Source organism: Pelodiscus sinensis, chromosome 23 (genome assembly GCF_052426305.1).
Source record: "Pelodiscus sinensis isolate ZL-2025 chromosome 23, ASM5242630v1, whole genome shotgun sequence".
NCBI lineage: Eukaryota > Metazoa > Chordata > Testudines > Trionychidae > Pelodiscus > Pelodiscus sinensis.
Genome location: NC_143074.1, coordinates 670,634 through 694,045, shown reverse-complemented (window position 1 = coordinate 694,045; position 23,412 = coordinate 670,634). Strand labels below are relative to the sequence as shown.

Sequence of the window (23,412 nt, the reverse complement as noted above, 5' to 3'; positions counted from 1 at the left end):
CGCGCGGCCCCTGTTCCCGCGTGGCCCCTGTTCCCACGCCCCGCCCGCCGTGGCTGCAGCCGGCCGTGCACCGCGCACTGCGTGACCGGCCCGCGGGCGCGAGGCTGCTTTGCAGGACAACGCCGCGGGCCTTGGAACGTTCTCTGACGTCACAAAGCCACCCTGGGCGGGGAAGAGCCAGACACACGGCACGTGGTCCGGCTGCCATTCAAACCCTGAGCCGTCCAATCCGCTGCGCTGCTGCCTGCCCCGGTGCTGGGCTTGCCTGTCCGTCGCTGCCAGGCCGCTGGCAGGCAGCAGCAACGCTCCTGCGGCCAGGGCCCAATCCAGCACGGACCTAAGCACCCTAACCCCATTGGTCGCCATGGAAATGTGGGCGTGGCCAGCACCTCATAGCTCAGGCCCTTTCTAGGAGGCCAGCCTTGTGGCAAAACCAGCCGATCTGGGCTGTTTAAGGACGGGGGGGGGGATGTGAGTGACAGGACAGGGCTTTGCTCAGACTCAGATGCCCTAGCTGGGTCATGGCTTAGTCCAGTGGTTGCAGCCCCCGAGGAGCTGGCGGATGTCATCCCGGGGGTCGCCGTAGCCGTGGGCATAAGCCCCGGCCGCCTGGATCTAAGTGCTGCCCCGCTCAGATTACCTTGGGAGGCACCACACGAGTACAACAACATAAGGGGGTCGTGGCTGGAAAAAGGTTGCGCACCATGAGCCACTCCTCCGGCTTCCAGGGAACTAATTGTTTGAGCAGCCAGGTTTGACTCAGCCGCATGGTCAGTTGCAGCTCCCAGGGCTGGCTTCCTGCCACAAGCTCTGTCCCAGGTGTGTCAGCTTTAAGAGCTGCCGGGAGACAGGAACTATAGAGTTGTGATGAGTGTGGCTGGAGTGGCCAGCAGGGCACCTGTGTTTTTCCTGGAGGCCTCTTCTTTCGAAATAACTTCCATGTCCACACACACCTTTTTCCAAAAAAACTTTTTTGGAAAAAGCATTATTCCTCATAGAATGAGGTTTACCACCATCAGAAAAAGCCCTCCGTTATTTTGACTTTTTGTCAAAATAATGCTATTGCAGTGTGGACGCAAGTATTGTCTTTCTGGAATAATGGCCGTTATTCCAGAAAAACGCTGCAGTGTAGATGTATTCTAGGTGGGGATGACTGGTGTGTTCCTTGCACCCCAATGCCCAGGCTGGCTAGTTATGTCGCAGAAAGTTAATGACAACTGACTCCTCTGTGTGAAGAGCCCATTCTGGGTGGCTGGAGGGATGGAAAGGGAGTTTGAAGTGTGGAGTTGTCTCAGGAGTGTGATATGTTGTCTCTAAGCATCAGCATGCTCCTTAGGTCGTAGTATATTTAGTTCAGGAGATCTCATTTGGGTCAGTCACAGTTTTGGTTTGGCCTGGTTTTTACAGCACTCCAGAGTAGCAATGCAAGGCAGGAAAAATGTCTGCTATCAGCTGCCTGCAGGCAGCTCCGCTAATCTCACTGTAGTTAGCATGAGCAGCATGACCCCCCCTTGGTGCCACGCGAGCGGAGTTTAGTGCGATTCTGATACTAAGCCGTGAGCTGTCTTCACCAGTGAGACTTGGTCGTGGGTTCCTTTACTTGGATGGATGGATGGATGGATTTTCATGCTGCCTGCTTCAGTGGACACAATTGCTATGAAAATGCCACACTCAACATTTCAATTTGGCAGCCAGTCTTACATTCCCACCCAGGTTTCACCATTTGCTCTAGAGCTGGGCCAAATGGAACATATCATGGGGTCAGTTCCTCAGCCAAGGCTGGCTTTCACAACGGCCATCTGGAGAGACACAAGGTGGTGATTTGAATGCTTGGAATTAATGGAGTTTTGGGAATGAGAGGGTAAGAAGAGGGAATAGCCTTTGTAAATCAGAGATAATGCTCCAAACACCAGTTAGTCAAACGTAGGTTTGTTTTCCAATATGCTGTAACATGTGAGGTGCTTTCCGTCCCTGTTCAGTTTCCATTCTTCTGTGTTGTCCCAAGAAACATTTACAGTTAGTGATTCTTGCACTTTTGTCCTCAGCAATTCAAACATTTGCTTGGAAAGAGATTTGATCCTAGCACCTTGCGCCTGAATTGTATTGAGTGAGGCCTCTCTGGGCAGGATGGGGGTTGGGACGGTCACCATGTTCACTGGGGAAAACAAGCAGCCTCCACAGCAGGGGTGGTCAATCATTTTTGAGGGGAGCCACTCCAAGAATCTGGTAAGTGGTCAAGGCCTGCACTCTTCTGTGATATTAATGGAGGAGGTGTGGCGTCTGGCATGGAGGCTGGGTGCAGAAGGGAGCTCAGGGTAATGGATTGAAGGACGGGGTGTGGGATCTGGGAGGGAGTTTGGGTGAAGGAGGCAGGTGTGACCTGGGGCAGGGGATTAGGGTGCAAGGTCTGGGAGGGGGAGTAGAGTGCAGAAGGGAGGGGGAGATTTAGAACATAAGAACAGCCATTGTGGGCCAGACCAATGGTCCATCTAGCCCAGTATCCTGCCTGTCCACAGTGGCCAATGCCATGGGCCCCAGAGGGAGTGAATTTTAAAGATATGCAATGGCCATAGTGGGTCAAACCAATAGTTCATCTAGCCCAGTATCCGTCCTCGTCTGACAGTAGCTAGAGCCAGATGCTTCAGAGGGAGAGGAGAGGAGAGGAGAGATGAGATGAGAAGAGGCAATCATGGGGTGATGCATCTGCTGTCATCCAGGGCCAGCTACCGGCAGTCAGAGGCTAGGGACACCCAAATCATGGGGTTGGGTCTTTGACCAGGCTAAGAGCCATTGCTGGACCTTGCCTCCATCAACTTATCATGCTCTTTTTGGAACCCTGTTCTTGTCTTGGCCTTCCCAGCATCCAGTGGCAAGTTGCACAGGCTGACTGTGTGTTGTGTGAAGAAATGCTTCCTTTGTTGGTTTTAAACCTGCTGCCTGTTCATTTCATTGGGCGAGCCCTGGTTTGAGTGTTGTGCAGCATTCCGTAGGCGCTCCTCTGTTGGGCTGTGTCTAGACTGGACAGTTTTTCTGGAAAATCAGCCACTTTTCTGGAAAAACTTGCCAGCTGTCTACACTGGCTGCTTGAATTTCCGCAAAAGCACTGACGATCTCATGTCAGATTGTCAGTGTTCTTGCGGAAATACTGTGCTGCTCCCATTCGGGCAAAAGTCCTTTTGCGCAAAAGGGCCAGTGTAGACAGCCCAGATTTGTCTTCCACAAAAAAGCCCCGATCGCGAAAATGGCGATCGGGGCTTTTTTGCGGAAAAGCGCGTCTAGATTGGCACAGACGCTTTTCTGCAAAAAGTGCTTTTGTGGAAAAGCGTCCGTGCCAATCTAGACGCTCTGTTCCAAAAATGCTTTTAACGGAAAACTTTTCCATTAAAAGCATTTCCAGAAAGTCATGCCAGTCTAGACGTAGCCTTGGTGTGTCTATGACCCTTCACCACTGATGGGAGAACTCGGAGGGGGGAGGGGGCGCATGATCACTGTCTGTGTGTGGTGCAGTCCTCAGACCCTGCTCAGCTGCCCTGACTAGAAGGGACCCTTTGAGTTTGCAGATGGGTATTGGGTTGCATGTGAGTGTGTTTTCCGTGTGCTGTCCCAGCTCTGTGCAGATAGCCAGGCCGCAGATCTTAAGTCACCGCCCAATGGCCACAAGATCTGTTAAGGTCTGAAGGTGCCCAGCCAGGTTTATTGTTGGCAAAGCAGGGTAATAAATAGCACCTGGCAGACTCTGTGAGGACATGTAAGCCTGTGACAATGGAGGCAGCTCAGTGAATGGCAGGATTATCATTTCCTCCTCAGCTGGACCAGACACTTTTTAGAGATACTATTTTATAGCCTGCTACAAAGCAGTTTCCTACTGCCCCTCTGACAGAGCTACTTGTATTGCCCACGGATGGGGCTAGTTATGATGAACCATTGTTATATCTGTCGGTTTGATTAAAACAAGTTATTTATTACGCTGTCACCCTGGCTGTCTGCTAGGAGGGGTCAGTGTGTTGGTTTTCTTGGGGCTGGTTTGGTACCATTCTTGATACTGGGAGGTTTTGGTACCATATAATATTGGAGGGGAGGGGGAGAAGTGCTGTGTGCCCGGCACATCTTAGGAATCAGCCCTGGGCCTGCCCCATTCTGTGACCTCACAAGTGGGCAGAGCCCAACATTGGCTCACAGTCTGACTTTTGTAACTGCTTGGGATCAGCAAAGCTTACCTATTGCTCCAGCTTCGGCATCGTACCAGGTCTACAGTATCTCTGGCTCTCTTCCTAGTAAATAGACAAAAAGGAGGGCTTTTTATTGGGAGGTTATTTTCCCCATTGTTCCTGAAAAGCATCGTGCAGGGACTAGGGATGTCATCGTGTAGACGACTACACGATTAACCAATGAGCCCGGGCTTATCAATTAATCTTGTCAACTATATGCATTCCCTCCCCTGCTGCCTCTGTATCAGAAGTGGGAGCGCACTGGCTGCTGGCCCCGCCTCTAGGGGCTATTGACTAGTCGTGTAACTGCTAAAATTTCATGCGGTTACATGTCTGTTCAATTATTTGATAGCTAACATCCCTGTGGGCTAAACACTGTTCTTTGGCCACCATAGTTAACCATTTATACATTTGTGTCAGATTTGTTTTTCTGGTTTGCACATTTTGTGTCTGATTGCTGGACAGTAGTGACATTCTAGATGAGGCCTTTACACAGAAATGTTCTGTAATCAATTACAACGTAGCACTTTTATAGGTTACTCTTAGGGTTGGTTGTTACCCTTGGTAAGCTTTGTTGGGCAGAAAACTGGAATTGCTAGCTCTTGTTTGTTACACCATTTGCATTGCTCAGTGATACACCAGTAACTGATATAGATTCAGTTGTTTAGTTGTGGATGTGCTTGTTAAATAACCTACTGAATGGGGAGTGGCCATTTTTTAAAATCTTGCTGTGTTAGGATGTAGTATTGGCACCCAGACTGATCGAGATTGTTTTGAATAAGATGTGCACATCCACAACAAGCAACTGAATCTATATCAGTTACTGGTGTGTATCACTGAGTAACACAAACAGTGGGATGCAGTGTTATTAACCCCTATTATGACTGATGCTAGCAGGTAATTTGTTTACTTAATTTGTAGTTACTTTATAACTTTTTTTTTACTTTGACACTATGTTGTTTGCTGCCATTTATTGATTTTGACTGGTGTGTTTGATAAACAATTTATCAATGTTACACACATTGTAAATAACCTACATCTGTAATACAATAGAGCAATAATACACTTGATTTTACATATTGGATAAATTTGAATTCACTAACTGTGGTTTCTACCTGATTGTTAAGATAATTGTTTATATATGGTAGATTAAGGTACTTTTGACCAGTTTTTTATTTATAGGGCACTTTTTATGCTGGTTTTTTTAAATTGTATACTGATATATTTGTTGTTTGTACTGTGGGTTTTTTTGGGGTCTTTTTGGTTTGTGGAATACAGTTTAAAACAGTTAACATAATGAAATGCTTTGTTCATTTTTCCTTCTTTTGTTTGTAGTAATTTTAATTTAATGTCCAATTAATTCAGTATGTTTACAATGTAGTAGGGATCAAATTCTTTATAATACAAGCTATATTTTTGCCTGAGGTGTATTAGTAATATTTTATACTAAATGCAATGCTTAACTGTGAAAATAGATTATTAAATTTTTATGAGAATGTATTGTTTTCCCTTGCTGAACACTCATTTTAGCAAAACAGTAACATATTTTTGCCCAAACTTTTAGAGTCAATTTGCTTGTGATACCAATTCCACTTTTAACTTTTTAGAAACACAAAGTTAAAACAATCGCTACTTTTTTAACATAACATAAAAGTATGTAAAATTAAACCAAGCTAAATGCAAATTTATGTAAAAACCTTAAGGCTGCATCTAGATTGGCATGATTTTCCAGAAATACTTTTAATGGAAAAGTTTTTCCGTTAAAAGTATTTCTGCAAAAGCGTGTCTAGATTGGCAAGTGCCTTTGCACAAAAGATTTGCTTTTGCACAAAAGCATCTGTGGCCAGTCTAGACGCAATTTTGCGCAAGAAAGCCCCAATTGCCATTTTAGCCATCGGGGCTTTTTTGCACAAAACAATTTTTCCCTGTCTACACTGGCCCTCTTGAGCAAGTATTCTTGCGCAAGAGGGCTTTTTCCCGAGCGGGAGCGGGAAAGTATTTGCGCAAGAAGCACTGATTTTGTATATTACAAAGTCAGTGCTCTTGTGCAAATTCAAGTGGCCAGTGAAGACAGCTGCCAAGTTTTTGCACAAAAGCGGCTGCTTTTGCGCAAAATCTTGCCAGTCTAGACACACCCTAAGGGTATTCAATATTTATGATGCTTCATTGTGTTTGGGAACTAAACTGTGGAAACCTGTAGAAAATATTTGGTTAACTTTATGCATAAATTTTTATTTTTAAATAATTTTGTCTATAACATTCTATAACTATATTTAAAAGTGGAAGAAAACAAAAAACTGACTTTTTCTTTTTCCTTTCCCCCGACCTTTTTTAATATTAAAAATCTCTTCTGATTAACAATTTTTTTGCAATTCCATTACTTGTTGAAGCAGAAATATGTACATATTAGGGATGTTACAAATTGCATCATATGGTAACCATGTAACTGCTACAGTTCTTAGTGATTCCATGGTTAGACACTCTGCAAGATAAAACTTCGCTTTGTACTGCAGAGCCTGCAGTGAAGCCTCCCTGGGAGCAGGGCCATCAGCCCCTCCTGGGTTAGGGTTGTGACAGTGAAGCCTCTTCTCTGGGAGCAGATCCAACAGCAGTTGCCTGCCAGGCTCCTGGGGAGGAGACTTTGCTGACTGGCTCTTAACCCATAAGCAGCATCTGCTAATGAGTTAAACGGTTAGTCGCTTACACTCGGACATCCTGACTGACAGTTCTGTTCTCTGCTATAGGTTGGACATTAGGAAAAAGTTCCTGCCTGTCAGGGTGCTCAGACACTGGGATAAATTGCCCAGGGAGGTTGTGGAATCCCCGTCTCTGGAGAGACTTAAGAGCAGGTCTGTCAGGGATGGCCTAGACCAGTGGTCCCCAACCTTTTGGAGCTGCCAGGTGCCTGGGGGTGGGGCTGCTCACACGCGGGCACCAGGGGGCGGAGCCACGCACGCGCCTGGGGGCGGGGCCACTCATACGCTGCGTGCCCAGAGCCGGCACCACCCATGCGCTGCACTCCCGGGGCTGGCGTCACAACTGTGCTGCATGCCCAGGGGTGGGCCGCCCATACGCCGCGCACCTGGGACCGGAACAGCCCGTGTCCCGTGCGCCTGGGGGCGGGGCCACCACCGCCCATGTGCTGCGTGCCCGGAGCCGGCGCCTGTGCCACGCTCCTAGGAGCCGGCAGCCCCCATGCGCCGCACACCCCATGGTGGGGCTGCCCATGTGCTGCTCACCCGGGGCCGGCGCCACCTGTATGCCGCGCGCCTGGGTCGGCACCACCCATACGCTGCAAGCCCGGGTCCGGCACAGCCTTCGCGCCACTCCCCCAGGGGAGGGGCCGCCATGTGCTGCACGCCTGGGCCGGCACCGCCCATATGCCACATGCTCGGGGCCGGGGCTGGCACAGACCTCGCGCCGCACACCCGGGGGTGGGGCTGCCTAACCGCCGTGCGCCTGGGGCCGGCGCTGCCAATGCGCCCAGGGGCTGGCTCCGCCCACGCGCCGCATGCCTGGGGGCAAGGTCGGCCCCGGCTCCTATCACTTGGCGGGCGCGCAGAAATGGCCCGGCGGGCGCCACATTGGGGACCACTGGTCTAGACAGTATTTGGTCCTGCCAGGAGGGCAGGTGACTGGACTCGATGACTCTCGAGGTCCCTTCCAGTCCTAGTGTTCTATGATTCTGTGACAGTTTCAACTAACCTGCCCGGTACTGTTGTTAGACTTACCAGTCTGTAATTGCTAGAGCCCTTTTTAAAGATTGGCGTTACATGAGCCATCAGCCAGTCATTTGGTACAGAAGTGGATTTAAAGGATCGGTTACAAACCACAAAGAGCAGTTCCACAATTTCACACGAGTTCTTTCAGAACTCAAGTGAATGCCGTCTGCTCCTGGTGACTTCCTCAGATTTGTCACCTAAAAAGAATCTCAGGTTTGGGAATCTCCCTTACACCCTCAGCAGTAATGACCAATGCAAAGAATTAATTTAGTTTCTCTGCAATGACCTTATCGTCCTTGTATGCTCCTTTAGCATCTCGATCATCCAGTGGCCTCACTGGCTGTTTAGCAGGCTTCCTGCTTCTCATGTACTTACAATATTTTTGCTCTCACTTTTTTGAGTTTTTGGCTAGTTCTTCAAATTCCTTTTGAAGGAATCTTTGACTCCTGTGACAGAGCAGGGGTGATACAGTAGGGCTGTGTCTAGACTGGCAAGTTTTTCCGCAAAATCATTTGATTTTGCGGAAAAATTTGCCAGCTGTCTTCACTGGCCGCTTGAATTTCCGGAAAAGCACTGACGATCTCATGTAAGATCATCAGTGCTTTTCCGGAAATACTATGCTGCTCCCGTTTGGGCAAAAGTCTTTTTCCGAAAGACTTTTGCCCAAAAGGGCCAGTGTAGACAGCACAGTAGTGTTTTCTGCAAAAAAACCCCGATCGCGAAAATGGCGGAAAACCGCGTCTAGATTGGCCACGGACGCTTTTCTGCAAAAAGTGCTTTTGCGGAAAAGCATCCTGCCAATCTAGACGTGCTTTTCCGAAAAAGCTTTTAATGGAAAACTTTTCTGTTAAAAGCATTTTCAGAAATTCATGCCAGTGTAGACGTAGCCCAGGTTAAAGAGCTTGATGGAAGGGGAAAGAGGCAGAGAGAGTCAGAAATCCTGGCTAATTACGGGCAGCTGAGACAGGGCGGCTGCAAAATCAGTTAAGGCCCAGGTGAAACCAATTGAGGCTGCCTGGAGGCCTATTTAAGAACCCTCCCTGTGGGTGAGATGGGGTGTGGAGAGTTGTGTGAGTGTGGAGCAAATTGAAGAGGAGTTTGGAGAGAGAAAGACGCTGGAGGAGTCAAGAGAACAGCATCGACCTTGTTAAAAGACTCCAGGGAGACAACAAAACTCAAGCCAAGGTGAGTGAACCATATTACTATGACTTCTAGACTGTGGGACAGTGGGCTGAACAGGGGTCAGGGGCCCAGGAGTGGGACTGACCCTGCCACACTCCACAGAACTGTCATCAGTCACTGACCCAACTCTGCAGTCTCAGCCTTCCAAACAGAACACTACTTGGCAGCAACCTATAGTGGAGCACCCATCGGAACAATCAGTGCTTAAAGAAATACTCCCCTTGTGCGATAACAATAGCTCTTTGAGATGTGTATCTCTAGGGGTGCTCCGCTGTCTGTCCTCCTTCCCTGCCTTGGCGCACTCGTAACTCTGAGCAGAGAGGGAACTGAGGGTGGTTAGTGCCAGTGTGCTGACAAGCATGAGGAGAGAGGGTGCATGTGTGGGCCCAATAGACACTGCAACCAAAGTTCTCCGGTCAGCAAGGCAGGGGCATCTATACTGCTATACCCCATGAACACACATCTTGAAGAACCATCCAACTACACCAAGTGACTTCTGCGTTACTTGCCATCTCCACACTAACGGTGACTTTAGGTATCTATCATGTCCCCTGTTGTCTCTTTTCCAAGGTGACAGTCCTATTAATCTCTCCTCATATGAAAACTGTTCTGTAACTCTCATAGTTTTTGTTGTCCTTCTCCATACTTTTCTATTTATTTTATTTTTTTTAGATGGGGGCAACCAGAACTGTACACACTAGTCAAGAAGTGGGTGTGCCACTGAGTTCTAGAGGGGCATTATTATATTTTCTGTCTTGTTATTCAGGTTAAGATGTTAAAGCCTGCTGTTATTGTCTGTGCATTTTGCTACTTGCTCTTCCAATTATTTTTTGGCCTGTGTAATTCTACTTCCCTTTTTCATTGAAGCCAAAGCCTATATATCAGTGGTCACCAACCTCTGACAGGTGATCTGAGAGGTTTGGCCAGGAGGCTGTGAAGTGCCAGCACTTCATCTTCCCCTCTCAGCACTGCCGTGCTGCTCCTGCCCTCTGCCTTGAGGTGCCCCTCACCCCTGGGAGCCTCCTGCTTGCTGTGCAGGGCACAGGAAGAAGAAGAGGGAGTGCTGATGTCAGGGTGTCCCTCTCTCCATCCCTGCCCCATGGAAAAGGGGTATAGGGAGGAGGGAGTTTGCTGGCTGCTTTGGGAGTAGTGCAGGGTCAGGGTAGGGGTGAGCTTATCTTAGCCCCCTGCACCACCACCCAGAAGCCACCCGTGGTAAGTGGTGCCCAGCTGGAGCTCACATTCCAAACCCTGGCCCCAGTCCTGAACCCCTCCTGCACCCCAAACCCCTGCCCCTAGCCTGATAAAAGCGAGTGAAGATGGGGGAGGGAGGATGGAGCGAGCAGGGGCAGGGCCTCAGAGAAGGGGTGGGAAGGAGGCGGGGCAAAGGTATTTGGGTTTGAGGTAGGTCTTGGATTGTGCTTAAAGTGATCTCATGCTTTAAAAGGTTGGAGACCACTGCTATATATCTTATTACATTAATGAAAACCTCTTAAGCAACAGGCCACCCATTGAAAGCCCTGTATTAGTCCTCAACTAATTTAACCTGGGTTCACCAATCCAGCTTCAAGGCAGGCCTACCCTGTGCTCCCTTCACTGGATTTGCTGTTGGCTATGTCTGTAGCGTAATGTCCCTCAGAATTGCCATCTGATCACCAGGCTTTTGTTTGTTGAGTATGTATATTAAGTAGCACTGGCTCAGGCTGCTACTCTGTGTTCTCCACCTGGCTATAAAGCACTGATGGATGCATGGCCAATTGTCTGTATGTCTAGTTCTTTATTCTAAGTCTTGGCTTTACTGGTACTGCTATTTGGAGGAGGGGTCTGACTGAGGAGTTCATGTTTCAATCATACATTTTCTTCCCCCTTTCACTGACTGCAGCCTCATGCAGGATGTTGAGAGAATTTTCCCTACAATTCCAGCAGGACTGTCAAAGGGGACACAAGTTGTAGCATGCCATACAATGCCAGGATGTGAATTTTGCTCTGTAAACTATCAAACATTATTTCTTTCATTTCCAGCAACCATGATAGGGCCACAAACTGTTAAATGCCTCTATAAAAAAGCCCAAGAGACAACCTGATGGCTGGAGCTTGCTTTTGAAATGTATTTGAAAAGGTGCAGTCATTAATCTAAAAACAGGGGGCTACATGCTGTTCTCAGCGACACTGGGAGTTCAATGCAGTGTTCCTACAAAACTTGACCCTGGCCTTTGGGTGCCTGGCATGTCCCAGGATCAGGCACTTATAGCAGTACAGAACTTGCCCTGTGTTTAAGACAAAGGTACATCTCAAAATTGCCCTTACATGATATAACAAGAAGTGAGACCTGCTCTTTGTAGAGGAGTGAGACTTTTGAAAGCACTAATGGACTGGTAGCTAGCTAGCATCAGAAGGAAGAGGCATATATGGCTCTCACATTTTCACTAGCTGGGTGAGGTCTTCCTCAAACTAGTTGCAAACGCTCCTGTTTCCCCTGCTCCCAACATCTCTTCAGCACCTGCACCCTTAGGTATTTTGACTTTCCTTAATGTGAGCAGAGATCTCACACTGATTTGGGAGAGCTCCTAAGAAACCAGATCCTCTCCAAGTTTCACTGGATCCTGGTGCAAAAGTCTGGCTACCCTGACTTTTCTGGGGCCACAGTTTGAATTCTTGTAGTCTCATCAATGATCAGTCTTCAGCTTTCTCCCGTCTGCATCTGAGTGGTAGCAAAGGCCCTTTCCAAAAAGGCCAGGGGTTGCTTACTTACAACATACACAGCCATAATCTGCAACCCCTCGTCCCCAAAAGCCAAGATGCAAGGACAAGTCTGTGGCTGGAAGGAGCCCGTGTGTGCAGTGACCAGAGGAGTGGGGAGACTGTTTTCTACAGAACTGCCCTGTCTTTGGGCCTGAAGAGCTGTAGGACGGTTGGTCCTGGCTGTGCCGCTCAGCTGCTCTCTCGCTACGGAGCAGCAGCTGGGGGCGGGCAAGGAAGAAAAGCGGGTCCCAGCGCTCGCCCGAGCGTGCTGCCGCTGCGAGCCCCGCCGCTTGGCCACAGCGCCCTGTGCATTTCTGGCCACCAGCGACCCCGCCTGGAGAGCGCGTCGCTCCCCGCCTGCTTCGCGTCCTGCCCCGCAGCGGCCGCTTCCCAGGCCCGCGCCGCGGGAGCTCAGGGCGAACGACGCCACGGGGGTGCCAAGGGCCGTGTGGCCCGAGGCCAGGCCGGGGAGGCGCACAAGGGCCCCCCCCCCGGCCCTGATCACGCGGGGGTTGAAAAGCCTCGACATGCCAGGCGCGGGCCCCGCCCCGCCCGGGTCAGGCCCGTCCCCGCCCCGCCCCGCCCGGGGAGACGGGCGCGCGTCACAGACGTGCCATTGTTATGCAAATCCGCGGCTGCCTAAAAGGAGCTGCCCGGGGTCTCCGGTCCTGCAAAGCCGCCCCGGGAAGTGGCGCCGGGAGCGCAGGCACAGGGGAGGCCGGTCCGCGCCGCGCCCTCGCTGGGCTCCGCTCCGGGCGCAGTCGCCGCCGCCGGGGACCGAGCTGGGCAGCCGGATGCGCTGCCGGGGCGCGTAGCAGCCGCCGCAGCGGGAGCAGCCCGGCCCGAGCCGCCCGCGGGCTCCCATGCGCAGCCGCCCCGCGGGCGCGGAGCCATGAGCCAGACGGAGCTGTCCACCTGCGCGGCGCCGCCGGGCCAGCGCGTCTTCCAGGAGGCGGTGCGCAAGGGCAACACGCAGGAGCTGCAGTCGCTGCTGCAGAACATGAGCAGCTGCGAGTTCAACGTGAACAGCTTCGGGCCCGAGGGCCAGACCGCGCTGCACCAGTCGGTCATCGACGGCAACCTGGAGCTCGTCAAGCTGCTGGTCAAGTTCGGCGCCGACATCCGCCTGGCCAACCGCGACGGCTGGAGCGCGCTGCACATCGCGGCCTTCGGCGGGCACCAGGACATCGTGCTCTACCTGATCACCAAGGCCAAGTACGCGGCCGGCAGCCGGTGACGCCGGGAGCCGCGGGGCGCCCGCCCGGCCCTGCGGACCCACCCCCGGAGCTGCTCCGCCCGGGCCGAGGGGCCTCGCGCTGGGGGGGCCGGCCCGGGGCAGCGCGGGGCCGGGGACTGTCTCGTTCACATGACAAAGCTGCTCGGACTCCCTCGGGGCCCGTCACGATGTTACTGAAGCCCCTGGACCTGCGCCGCGGGGCCCCGCTGGGAATCCTCCTCTGCACCTACCTCGGCTGCGCCCAGCGCTCCGCTCCGGTCCCAGACCTGGGCAGATGCTTTAACCGCCCCGCCCTCAGCGACCTGGCTCCGAAGTGACTCCGCTTCAGCTCGGGAACCGATCGCAGTGCGGCTTGTTAGCCCCAGTCGGTGCTTGCTAAGGGGCGGCGGGGGGGACTTGGCTGGGCGACCTCCCGGGAGCGGAGCAAGAAGCGTCTTTTGCAGCCTCCCCCCCCCCATGAGAATGACAGACACCCCCCCCCCCATTCTCCTGGGGCTGGGATTTGTCATTGCGCTTGGTCCCGGCCCAGCCTTGTCTCCATCCCGCCCCTGAGGTCGCAGGAGAGACGCTCCCCCCCCCCCCCCAGCAGCGCCCCGGTGGGAACCGCTGAGCCAGTCCTGAGTTAAAACCAGCCTGAAAGCGAACTGAGCTCGAGGGCAGAGGAGTCGCTTTCCCACGCAAAGAGGCTGTGCGCCCCCTGCAGGCTAGCAGGAAAGTTTCAAGAATAAAACCCCAACACTTTTGAGAAATAGTTTGGGATTTTTGTTGTTTTGTGAAACTTGGCTGACGCTTCTCCATGCAGAATGAGCCCATCTGATCTCCCGTTCTTGCAAGGGAGGAAGATGAGGAACCATCTTGTGCTGCATTGGGAAGTGGTTGCATCCATCCACACGTGCAATGCTGCTTTTTGTTGCCATGGCACAGTAACATCCATTGAAAAAAATGCAGAAATTTTCAGAAGTCTCCTTTCCACGGTTGGTCTTTTATCCCTCTGTTTGTCTGCACTAAACCCCCTCTCACTGGCATCTCCTGTCTACCCTCTTATCCCCCTCATCCAAACCATTACAGTTAGATTTTTCCCCTATCTACTAGTTTGGTTTGTTGGTTGTGATTATAATTATTTATGGTATATGTATATATTTGTGGGTGATGTTTGTGTGCCTGGTTGTGTTTGAAGCCATTTGTGAGTGATTCAAAATATGGTTTGGAAAATATGCATTTTTCTAGTCTTAAAACTAAACTTGAGTCTGCCGTGGGGTTTTTTTTCATTGCACTGAATTTTCTGCTCTCACCTGCAGTTTTTTCTCATACAACGTATATAATTAAAACGCTCCAGATTTTAAAAAAGCCCTTTTGAAAGTGTCTATTGTTAATGCTGTAATTTACAAGGAACTTGTTAGTTTGCAAACTTTCTCTGTGAGCATTGAAGATGGTGTTAAGCACTTTTGTTGGTGCTTCTCTGTTATAGGGGGAACAATATCTTTTCTAGTGAGGTTTTATTATAGATACCAGATGGTTGCACATTTTTTTAAATAAATGGATTTGCCACAATGTCATAACATTTATGACATAATATTAAAGTTAGTGTATTAAAACCAAGTTCTAGATTGTTTTTTTTTTTTCTAAAGAAATCTTGGTTATGAACCCAATTCTGAAGGGAGTTCTGTCCAGTGTTGTAAAGACAACATAATATAACCCATATTTATATTTTTATAAAATACCTATAAAGACTGTGAATCTCTTGTGTGAATTACTAAGTGAGTTTAAGAAAAGTATTGTTCCTCTTCAGCTTCTTGGAGCTTTAGGCAGGATTAGAATTTTAAAACGTGTGCATTGGGGAAGAGGGCTTGCTCTGAAATTTTGATGTATTTTTTGCATCACTTTAAAAAAATATTTTACTGAAAAGCTGCTGCCCTTCCTAGTCCCTATAGTTTCAATTTTCTATGCAACCCCACAAATCCCAAATATATATATATATTTTGTTATCTTGATAAATAAAGGGATGCTGATTTATTCAAATTGTATTGAGGATTTTCCCCCTGCTTGTTTGGCTCATAGTGCTGCTGACCCTTCATGCCAAAATGGGGAATACAAGAGAAAAGACAGTTTTTGGGTTCTTGTGTGCATGACTGGTCACATTTTGGCAGTCATTTTTTTTTTTTTTTGTAAGAAGAATATATTGATAATGTCAGTGAAATAAGCAGACATTGAAGCTGATGCACAGATTGCTCCAGAAAGGAGTTTTTCTGTAGATTTTTTTTCTCTAGACGTGAATACTTTTTTAATTATGTTAATTAATGTTACGAATTTTTAGGCTTATATTGAAGCTGTATGTGGGTCACTATATGATCATTTCTAACTGGATAAAGTCTGTACAGTACAGCATATTCCTGAGTGTATGATATAGACTTGTAGTCCCAGAGTGAGAAATTTATAAATAAATTTTTTCATTGATCTTTTTATAAAAAGTGGCTTTTTGGTTTATTCTTTCCCACATGGACATCTGTCAACTTACAGTTTGGTAGGGACAACTCATGCGCCTGGGACAAGGAAGCAGTTAGCTACATTGCAAAGGTTTGCTCTTGTCCAGTGTTTAAAAACATTGATTAGATGTGTGTGTTGTCCACTGCCTTTCACCCAAGTGTCCTTGGATGGATTTGAAAACACAACACGAAAAGCAGCACATCTTTCTGGAGTAAATAGATTTGTGAAGCGTTTCCAAGCAACAGGGAGTGGAATAAATCTCAGGCTTGTAAAGGCTCCGGCATTGTACTCTCATTCTCTGCCTTTGAGAGCAAGCAACTCACTCAGTCACACATTGCATTTTCCTCTGTGCTAATTATGCTTCAGACTTGCTGGTTTAGGTCAGGATGATGTGCATCTTGTTTTGTGTTGAAGCCAGGACTAAGGGAAATCGTATCACTGAGATTAGCAATCTCTAGTCTAAACTATTAAACTGTTGTCTCTGTTTACTTGTGTAGAAAAATAAATACAAAAGCCTTCTTGTGTTAGACAAACCACAGCAGCAACCTAGGCTGTCATTCAGTGGCCTGGCATTTAGAGTCTGATCCTGTAAGGTGGTGGGCACCCTTTGCTCCTATTGTGACATCTATAGAAGCACCTCCTGCATGTGGTTAATAGGAGTGTTGGGTTTTTTCCCCCATCACACAGCCAGCACATAATTTCATAAACCCCTTCATCCCTGAGCCATACAGGCTGATGAGGTGCATTAGATTACACTTGAAGTTGCAGGATTTGTGAGCTTGAACTCATGCCCTGAGTAGCATGTTTGGCCCCTAATCTACTGAACACGAGATTAAATGGAACAACCCAAGCTCTGTGTGTTTGCAGGGGGTGTGTGTGTGAGATGCAGAAGCTCCCTGCCCCACCCCTCTGGCCTCGTAGGTGCTCAGCATTCTGCAGGAGGCTGCTCTGGGGCAGGACTGCTCATGTACACTCCTACATGAGAATGGAACTCTAGCCCTGAGTTACACCCTTTGAAGTCAGTGGCTATTTTGCTGTTGGTTCAATAGCAGGATCAGGACCTCCATCATCAGGACCCCTGTCTGAACCTTCCTAAGGGCAGGTGGAGGTTAGCTCCAGCTTGCCCCATCTCTCTAAGGGTATGTCTGCACTACAGAGAGGGTTGAAGCTGCTGCTGTCGATCTTCCAGGCTTTGATCTAGTGGGTCTAGTTAAGACCGCTAATTCGAACGGAGAGGGGCGTTGTGGTCGATGCTGGTAGCCCTGCTTTCACCATGGGTTAGAGTAGTTGAAGGCGGAGAGTATTCTCCCTTTGACTTCCTGCTGTGTGAACAGCACCAACAGCCGAGTTAAGGTACTTCAGCTTATGCTCCTTCAGCTATGTTAATTGCATAGCTGACCTCAATTCAGGGTTGTCCTGTAGTGTAGACGTGCTCAGTCCTGCTCCCAGGGATCTCAATGACTTTAACCAGGGCGGGCAACGTTGGAGCCTGCTCTAGGCTGGTGAGAGCATTCCCTGGGTGCTGAGACAGCCCCTGAGCCTTGTCTGCCAGATGCTGTAGGGAACCCTAGCAAGCCGCCTGCCCGGTCATGCTAGGAAGCATTCAAACAGCACTGGTGTCATACTCACAAGGGGCAACCTGCCTCCCTGCATGTTTCTGGAGAGCCAGACAAACGCAATGCAAGAGGGTAGCTGTAGGTTCCAACCTTTTTTTAGCTGCAGAGCCTGAAAACATTTTGAATGGAGGTGCAGGCTCCTTTGGAATAATAGAATCATAGAATACTAGGACTGGAAGGGACCTTGAGTGATCGAGTCCAGTCCCCTGCCCTCATGGCAGGACCCAGTACTGTCTAGACCATCCCGATAGGCATTTATCTAACCTGCTCTTAAATCTCTCCAGAGATGGAGATTCCACAACCTCCCTGGGCAATGTATTCCAGTGTTTAACCACCCTGACAGGCAGGAATTTTTTCTAATGTCCAACCTAAACCTCCCTTGCTGGAGTTTAAGCCCATTGCTTGTTGCTCTATCCTCAGAGGCCAAGGAGAACAATTTTTCTCCCTCCTCCTTGTGACACTCTTTTAGATTCCTGAAAAGCTTAGACATAGTCTGTTGACCCCCAGGGGTCCATGGATCATAGCCTGGAAAACCACAGGCCTAGTGTGCTGCTCAGAGGTTCAGCTGTAAGCCAGTTCTGAACTCCTGCTGAAGCCTCAGGCATATTTTTCACAAACCCCTTCCTGCCTCTGTCTGTGACAGTTCAGTCTCCTTATCCTGGCTTCTAATTATCTGCCCTTTGCTCTGCCCTCACTGGCCCTCTCCGAGAGGCACAAGGATACACTGGAATGACTCAAAGACAAAATGAGCCCGAATACTTGAGAGCCCAACTCAGCCCTGGCTATTTGCATGCTGGCTGCAGGGTCCACTGCTGTCCCTTCTGTGCAGAGCAGCCAGAAGAGTTGCTAGTGGAAGTGCTGCCTGACGTGTTTTTACCTTCCACCTTCCAGCACTCTCCTGCTAGCTGCTTCGCTTGCAACTCCCACTCTCTTCAGGTCTCTTGGGAGCTACTCCATTAAGTGTAACTAGAAACGCTTTGGGCTTATCAATTCCCTAGAATCATTCATCTTACACCAGGGCATAGCTCACCTCTGAACCCAGACCTTTGTAACCAGACCAAGGCAAGCTCAGCTGTTTGCTGCGGCAATGTGTCCAATCCTGAAGCCCTTACTTGCCCATCGGCGTGACAGTGTGAATGAGGCCAGCAGGATCCAGAACCTTTTCACGCAATGAATATGAAACTGGTCCAAGCTTGGTACCGGATAAGCTGTCACCTCTCCCACATGGGCAAGAATTTCAGGAGAAACTCTCAGTTCATGGGCATGTTTTGCTTCTGGCTGCAGAGATGGTGATGAAAGAGAATCCAATGTCATCCCAACTGCAGGAGAACAATGTTGTTTTCTAGATTACACTGCACCACTTTCAGTAAGGAAAAACACAATTGGGTGCCATAAAAATGTTTTCAACATCAGAATTTTTAGCAGACATTTCTAAGAAGTTACACGGATCTGCTCTATAGAAACAAAATCCAAGAAACCTAGGAACTCCAAAGTTTATTTTTCCCATTTCTATTTTTGTTGCAAAATGTCTTTGTTTTGTGTTGTAAGCACATTCTTCTGGCATTTTTGTGCTTCCCTGGCTGCATGTTATTGTCCGCTGGCCACATTACGTAGATTCTGCTGCTCTAAGAGAAACCAAAGAAAGAATCTGAACTTTCAAGTGTTTCCTGTCATTGTCTCTTTCTTGCTTTTGTTTGTACTTCAGACTCCAAAACAGATGGATCAGTCTCCCCAGTCCTCAGGGGTGATGGGAAATCAACATAGCCCTCAGCTTTGTCTTCTGTTAGACTCCCCTTCATTTGTCAAGCTTAGACATCAGGGTTGAAGCGTGCAACACACATGCAGGGGAGAAGGGAGGTGGGTTTATTTGAATTTCAGGAAGCTTAACACAGTAAGTAACGAATGAGAAAGAAAGTCGGTGAGAAAAGGGGGGAAGGTCTGTCATCAAAATGCAGCATCTTTTAAAGAGATGCTTTGTTGGGCGTTTGTGTGACTCTGAGAATGCACAGTCAAGATCAGACTGGGACTTACCTTTTCAAACCCCCAGTGGCTCTTGCTCAGGGTAGAGGGAGAATGAGGGTTTAAATCCAGACACTGAAGGCAACTGTTCCAGGCTCATGTTTTTGCTGCTGCTTCTCTCTGCCTTGGTCACTTACTCTGTGTCTCGGTACAAGCCCACCATGTAGCACTGGTGGAAACAGGTGGTTTGCCTTTGAGCGGTGAGGAAAGCACTCCAGAACACTCTGCTGTACACATGCCTTTCCCCAGCCTGTATGTCCAGCTGGATTCGCGCTCCAGGCGCTTTTCTATGAGACGGGTGCTGAGCTTCAGCCTCCATTTCTTTCCAGCCCTGAGGAGGCTTCAGAAGGGCCTGCCCCATGTCAGCGCTGCCCGCATAGCTGCAGTCTTAGTTCCGGCAGAATGTTCCTCTGGTCCTGGTCCTGGTCCTGGTCCTGCATTTCATGGTGAAGCTGCTTTTCACCTGATGTGCTCTTCCGTGTCCTGGAGGAGACCCCGCCCCAGCCCAGCACTGGTTGGCTGAAAGGCGGGGCAGGACATGCCTCTCCCCAGAGCCACTGCGGGAGGCGGGGCACTAGGCGGTGTACCCCAGCCCTGGCCCCCAGTGCCACTGTGGCCTGGCACTGTTCCACAGACAGATAGTTGGGAATCACTGATCTAGACCATCCCTAACAGGTGTCTGTCCAACTTGTTCTTAAACATCTCCAGGGATGGAGATTCCACAACCTCCTGGGCAACTTAGTCCAGTGTTTAACCACCCGGACAGGCAGGAATTTTTTCCTAATGTCCAACCTAAACCTCCCTTGCTGCAATTTAAGCCTGTTGCTTCTTGGCCTATCATCAGAGGCTAAGGAGAATATTTTACCTCCCTCTTCCTTGTAACAACCTTTTAGGTACTTGAAAGCTGCTATCATGTCCCCCCTCAGTCGTCTCTTTTCCATACTAAACAAACTCAGTTCTTTCAGTCTTCCCTAACAGGTCCTGTTTTCTACATCTTTAATCATTTTCTTGCTCGTCTCTGGACCTTCTCCAATTTCTCCACATCTTTCCTGAAATGGGGTGCCAAGCACTGGACACAATACTCCAGTTGATGTCATATCAGCATGGAGCAAAGTGGTAGAATTACTGCTTGGCTGTGTCTACACTGGCACGTTCTTGTGCAAAAATGGCTGATCTTGCACAAAAACATGCTGCCTGTCTACACTGGCCACGTGTTCTTGCACAAGTAAACTGTAATGCAGCAAATCAGGGCTTCTTGTGTGAGAACTCTGACGCTCCCTCTCAGGAAGAAGCCCTCTTGCACAAGAGCTCTTCCAGAAGAGGCCAGTGTAGACAGGCAACATGAATTTCTTGCGCAAGAAGCCCCTATGGTTAAAATGGCCATCAGAGCGTTCTTGCGCAAGAGAGCGTCTACACTGGCATGGATGCTCTTGCGCAAAAGCACATGCCAGTGTAGACGCCTTCTTGTGGAAGAGTTTTTGCACAAGAAGCTGCCAGTGTAGACGTAGCCAAGCTTATGTCTTAAAAGCTTCAGAGGAGTAGTCGAGTTAGTCTGTAACAGGAAAAACTTAAAAAACAACAAATAGTCTAGTAGCACCTTAAAGACTAACAAAACATCTCCAGGTTTTGTTAGTCTTTAAGGTGCTACTAGACTATTTGTTGTTTTTTAAGTTTTTCCTTATGTCTTGTTTGCAATACTCCTCTTAATAGATCCCAGAATTATGTTTAATTTTTTTTGTATGTGTGAAACTGATTTGGTCCTCCTTAAGTGAAGTACTTTGCATTTGTCCTTATTGAATTTCATCCTATTTACTTCAGACCATTTCTCCAGTTTGTCCAGATAATTTTGAATTATAATCCTATCCTCCAAAGAATTTGCAACCCCTCCCAGCTTGGTATCATCTGCAAACTTTATATGTGTACTCTCTATGCCATTAACTAAATTGTTGATGAAGAAATTGAACAGAACTGGTCCCCAAACTGATCCTTGTGGAACCCCCATTTGTTACGCCCTTCCAGCACAACTGTGAACCACTGATAACTACTCTCTAGGAACAGTTATGCAGCCAGTTATGTATCTACCATAGTCTTGTCTATGTTGTATTTTCATAGTTTATGAATGAGAAGGTCAGGCGAGACTGTATCAAATGCTTTACTAAGGTCTAGGTATACCACATCTACCTCTTCCTTCTTATGCACAAGACTTATCCTATCAAAGAAAGTTATCAGGTTGGTTTGACATGATTTGTTCTTTACAAATCTGCTGACTTTTACTTATCACCTTATTATCTTCCAGATATTTGCAACTGGATTCTTTAATTGGTTGTTCCATTATCTTTCCTGTCAGAGTGGTTTACAGATTCCTTCATCTGAAGCAGTGGGTTGTGCCCACGAAAGCTCATGTTACCATCTACATGTTTTGTTAGTCTCAAAGGGTACGTCTAGACTACATGGCTCCGTCGATGGAGCCATGTAAAATAGTTTACTTGGCATAGTCAAAGAAGTGAGGATTTAAATAATCCCCGCTTCATTAAAATAAAAATGGCTGCCGCACTGTGCCAATGATCAGCTGATCTGGCACAGCGCGGCAGTCTAGACGTGGTGCGGTCGACAAGGGAAGCCTTTGTCGATTGTGCCAGTAAACCTCGTTTCACGAGGCATCCGTTTCATGAGGCATACCGGCGCAGTCGACAAAGGCTTCCCTTGTCGACCGCACCACGTCTAGACTGCTGCGCTGTGCCGGATCAGCTGATCGTCAGCACAACGTGGTGGCCATTTTTATTTTAATGAAGTGGGGATTATTTAAATCCCTGCTTCTTGGACTATGCAGAATAAACTATTTTACATGGCTCCGTCAACGGAGCCATGTAGTCTAGACGTACCCAATGGTGCTGCAAGACTATTTGTTGTTTTTTAAATTTTTTCCAGTTACAAACCAACTTACCTACTTCTCTGAAGCTTATAGTTTCCTGGGTTTTCCTTATTCCCCTTTTTATAGATGGGCAGTATATTTGCCCTTTTCCAGTCTTCTGGAATCTCTTATGACTTTTCAAAGATAATACCTAATAGCTCACCTCCTCAATCAGCTCCTTGCGTATTCTAGGATGCATTTCATCTGACCCTGGTGACATTGAAGACACTTAACTTTTCTAAGTATTTTTTAACTTGTTCATTTCCTATTTTAACTTCTGAACCTACCTAATTTTCTCCAGCATTCACTATGCTAGGCATCCAATCACCACCAACCTTCTTTAATAAAACCCAAACAAAGAAGTCATTCAGCACCTTTGCCATTTTCTATTATTGTTTTCCCTTCTTCATTGAGTAATGGTCCTACCTTGTTCTTGGTCTTCCTCTTGCTTCTAATGCATTTGTAGAATGTTTTCCTCTGGCCTTTTATGTCTCTAGCTCAGTGTATCCCAAATGGTGTTCTGCAGAACCCCGGGGTTCCGCGAAGTGAAAATGAGGGTTCAGTGAGAAAATTCCATTACAATCGCATTTTATGATTTTAAAAAATGTTTTAAATCTGTGCAATTAAACTAAATGTTGATTTCATGACCTTGTTTAGCATTTGTTTATTATTATCTTTAATTAGTTGTGGTTTACTTTTTCAGCTCTATGACTGAGACTCTTATCAGGGGTTCCACAAAATGCTTTCGAGTTTAAAGGGTTCCATGGCCAAATAAAATTGGGAAACACTGCTCTAGCTAGTTTGAGCTCATTTTGTATCTTTGCCTTTCTAATTTTGCCCCTGCATACTTGTATAATTTGTTTATTTTTATCCTTTGTATTTTGACCTATTTTCCTCTTTTTGCAGGACTTGTTTTCAATGTTTAGATCATTCAAGCTCTGCTGGGTAAGCCATGGCGGTCTCCTGCCATCCTCCTATCTTTTCTATGCAGTGGAATAGTGTGCTCTTGCTCCCTTAATAATGTCCCTTTGAAGAACTGTCAGCTCTCTTCAAATGCTCTTGCTTCCCATGGGACCTTACCTATCAGCTTCCGGAGTTTACTGAAGTCTGGCTTCTTAAAATCCATTCTTTTTTTTTGCTGTTCTCCCTCCTACCATTTCTTAGAATCACGAACTCTGTCATTTCGTGATTGCTCTCACCCAAGCTGCCTTCCACTTTCAAATTCTCAAATAATTCCTCCCTATTTGTTAAAACCAAATCTAGAACAGCCTCCTCCCTAGTAACATTCTCC

General features: G+C 48.1%; 1 protein-coding gene across 1 annotated transcript; it reads left to right on the top strand.

Annotated features, from left to right (window-relative positions):
- Positions 1-12,489: 12,489 nt before the first annotated feature.
- On the top strand, positions 12,490-15,256 carry NRARP (NOTCH regulated ankyrin repeat protein). Its single transcript, XM_075905265.2, has one exon. It carries the CDS (start codon positions 12,747-12,749, stop codon positions 13,089-13,091), a length of 345 nt encoding a protein of 114 aa, XP_075761380.1. The 5' UTR covers positions 12,490-12,746; the 3' UTR covers positions 13,092-15,256.
- The last annotated feature ends 8,156 nt before the right edge of the window (positions 15,257-23,412 follow it).